General features: G+C 30.2%; 1 protein-coding gene across 1 annotated transcript in view; it reads right to left on the bottom strand.

The window, feature by feature from the left end:
* Window positions 1-1,136: 1,136 nt before the first annotated feature.
* Window positions 1,137-3,133, bottom strand: part of LOC106467719 — a 13,348-nt gene continuing 11,351 nt past the window's right edge. The window contains exons 4-5 of the mRNA XM_022395907.1: window positions 2,591-2,965; window positions 1,137-2,026 (exon numbers count right to left, since the gene is read on the bottom strand). Of these exons, the coding sequence (XP_022251615.1) occupies window positions 1,182-2,026; window positions 2,591-2,965 (1,220 nt within the window). The 3' untranslated portion in view covers window positions 1,137-1,181. The remainder of the gene's footprint in view (window positions 2,027-2,590; window positions 2,966-3,133) is intronic.

Genomic DNA, 3,133 nt, shown 5'->3' with positions numbered 1-3,133 from the left:
CTAAAATTTTAATTACAGTTAGAAATTGCTAATATTATAAAGTAAAACATAGCTTTTGGGTGTTATTTTGACTCTTACTGGGTGAAATATAAACAAAAGTTATTTTCTAAATACACTGAGCAAGCAGATTTTAAACCATATGCTTCATGAAAGAAAAATTATATAGTTTCAAACGACATGTGTAGTACCAATTTTTTACCTTTTAAAAGAGAGTACCAATAACATGAAGTCATATTTATCTGGGCAGTTCCTAAATGGTATGCCAAAACACAGAATATTTTTGTATGGGTGTACAGTAAATACTGAGAGAAAACAATAATGTTCTCTTGACACGCCAACAAAATTATAGAAAAACAGTCACTGTATACAGTATTCCTGAATTATAATAATTATATATGTATCGTGAATGATATTTCAATTTTATTGACAGTTATTCCTGAAAAAAAAAGTTTTTTCTCAAAATTCCACCAAAGGGAACTAAAAAATAAAATATAATCAATATATCTGACTATTAACATCATTTTTCAACATAACAGCATGACTAGTTGACAATTTATTTGCACATGTATCTATTTATTCACTTTCATATGGTATTTACTTGTTTCTAAATATCTGTGAATACCATGTCTCTATTTCCTACCTGCTTTACTCAAATTTATTCAAAAATTTCTCTCTTTATATATATTTGTTTATTTACATAAAAGAACTGTGTTACCAATTTTCCCTTCAAACAGTTCTTCATAAAACACCATGACTAATGGACAGAACATTTACATGGATACTCATCTATCCATGAGCAGCTGAAGTTAGTGGGAATCAGCCATGACATTGACAGTTTAGTGTTTATTTTAAACAATAATACTGAAATCTTTAAAGGCTAGCAGATTTTATTGCTATAATTTTAATTTAAAATTTTTCAGTTATATTTGTTTTTAGGATATTCACTATGCTCATCTTTTATAATAACAGAAATCATTCTCTTTGAGAATTAAGCCTTTCAGACTTAAATGTATGAATAATAAAATTGATGATAATACAAAATAATTTAATATTTGAAACCTGAATAAAAAATATCAGGTGTCAGAAGGAGAGTATCCTTTGTATACAAAGAATTTGTTATCATTGTGCTTGTTGTATATTACATCATATATGGATTGCACCTACAGGCTGCTGTGCTGGTTTTATAGAGAAGACTCTAAGTTATTTAAGTTGGATGAATGGGTTGGAGATGACTGTTGTAAAAGAACATCTGGCAGAACAGAATTTGGAGGAATGGGGATAAAAGGTGGCCAGTCCATAAATGCTGGATTTGAGCAAAAGAATGAACCAGGAATATCGTGACATGTATAATCATAGTAGTCATATTCAAAGCCATCTTCTGACAATGCTACAGATGTCTCAGACAAGGCATTTTTGACAGTAGCACAATTATTTCTAATTACTTTAGCAAGAGAAGGAGAATATGATGGTTTCTTATTTTTCTTTTCCACATGACTAGTGATATGCTTAGATGTTTTGAGGATGGATTTTTTAGGTTTTACTGAAGGACATGGTGTTTTTGTTTCATTACTATTCTGTACTGTAGGTTGAGCAAAAGAACTATCATTAGCCTTTTCTACCTCGGTGCATGAGTTTTGTTGAGGCATTATGGTGTATACGCTAGATGTAGAATGAAACAGGAAAGTATCTTGCAGAAAATCTTCTGGACTAGAATTGCCAGATGGTCTTCCTTTGTCTTGCCAAGATATAGTAGGAGAGCAGGAGAGTTCTGAAAGAGATGTTGCTACATCTGGTGCATTAACATTACTGCACGATTTTGTAATGGTTGTTAAAGAAGAGCAAGTGGAACTACAGAGAAAGCTTGTAGTTTTCTGACGATAAGAGAAATGAAGCTGTTGAAGAAGCAATAATAAAAGTATCACACCAAAAAGAACTGACACAAATATTATAATCACTAAGTGGACAGAACTTAATTCTTTTGAAGATTGTGCAGGAAAACCATTCAATGGCACTATACTTTTTTTTCCTACAAAAGAAAAATTCAAAAGGTAAGTAGAGACCTCATACAACTATTATTTTAATATGTCAGAAGTTTACTAAGGGTTAAACAACACTCCCAAAAATCTCCTAACATCACTAAGTTCTGTATTTCTTCATAAGTTATGTAAAAACAATTTCAAGAAATATTGTATAAATAAGATATTAGCTCCTGGGGAAATGTAAAATATCACTAATAGTGAAGGTAGTTTAGTGATTAAACAAACACATTTTTAATCATTTTAATTAAGAACATAAGGACAGTAAATTAACTTAGTTATATTCATCATTGGGTAGATTTTAGTTCTCATCTACATAGATGGCTTGCTTTGATTAGAGGATAATATTATTCCATTTTGAAACTGTAACTGCTTAAAAATATGTGCACATAATTATTCTCTAGTTTTGATAAGTTGTATTCTTACTTTATAGTAATAATTCATTTCAACCAATAATAATCTCAAAGACTACTTTTATCAACTGCATATACATGTTAAACCATGTTTTCTTAAACTTAAAAAGATGAATGTTTTAAGGAAATTCGCAATTATACCTATTCTGTTGAACTCAGCTTTGAATTCCACAATTTCATCACCTGAATAATATGCAGTTTGAAGCTCAATTTGAAGGATGGGGCTCTGAGAAAAGATTTTCTCACTAGAAACACTTTTTAAAACATTCAGCAAAATTCCAACTTTTGAGTTTCCATCTCGTGTGACTAGCCATACATTTTTTGTGTTAAAATTGATTTCATGAAATTGTACTGAAATTGTCCCAGTTGGCATTGCTTTCAACAACCATACAGGTGTGTGTCTGCAAGATTTCAAAGAAGCATATGCTAGCAACATTCCTTTCCCAGTAACATTGACTGTGCAGCTACAATTGCACATCACTTGATAGAATGAGTCTGACAGAAATGTTGTGGTTTCTGTAAAGAAATGGAGCATTTTATGACTTGTAATCTATTTTTAAAAAGAATAATATTAAAAAGTAGACTTATAAATACATTTGAAAGTGATATGGTTGCTGATTATAATATCATAAACACCTATATATGTATACATATATATATATATATATATACACACACACACAC

Source organism: Limulus polyphemus, unplaced genomic scaffold (genome assembly GCF_000517525.1).
Source record: "Limulus polyphemus unplaced genomic scaffold, Limulus_polyphemus-2.1.2 Scaffold2717, whole genome shotgun sequence".
NCBI classification, from domain to species: Eukaryota; Metazoa; Arthropoda; class Merostomata; order Xiphosura; family Limulidae; genus Limulus; species Limulus polyphemus.
Note: the sequence above shows the minus strand (reverse complement) of the source record. Positions and strands in the feature narration are given on the sequence as shown.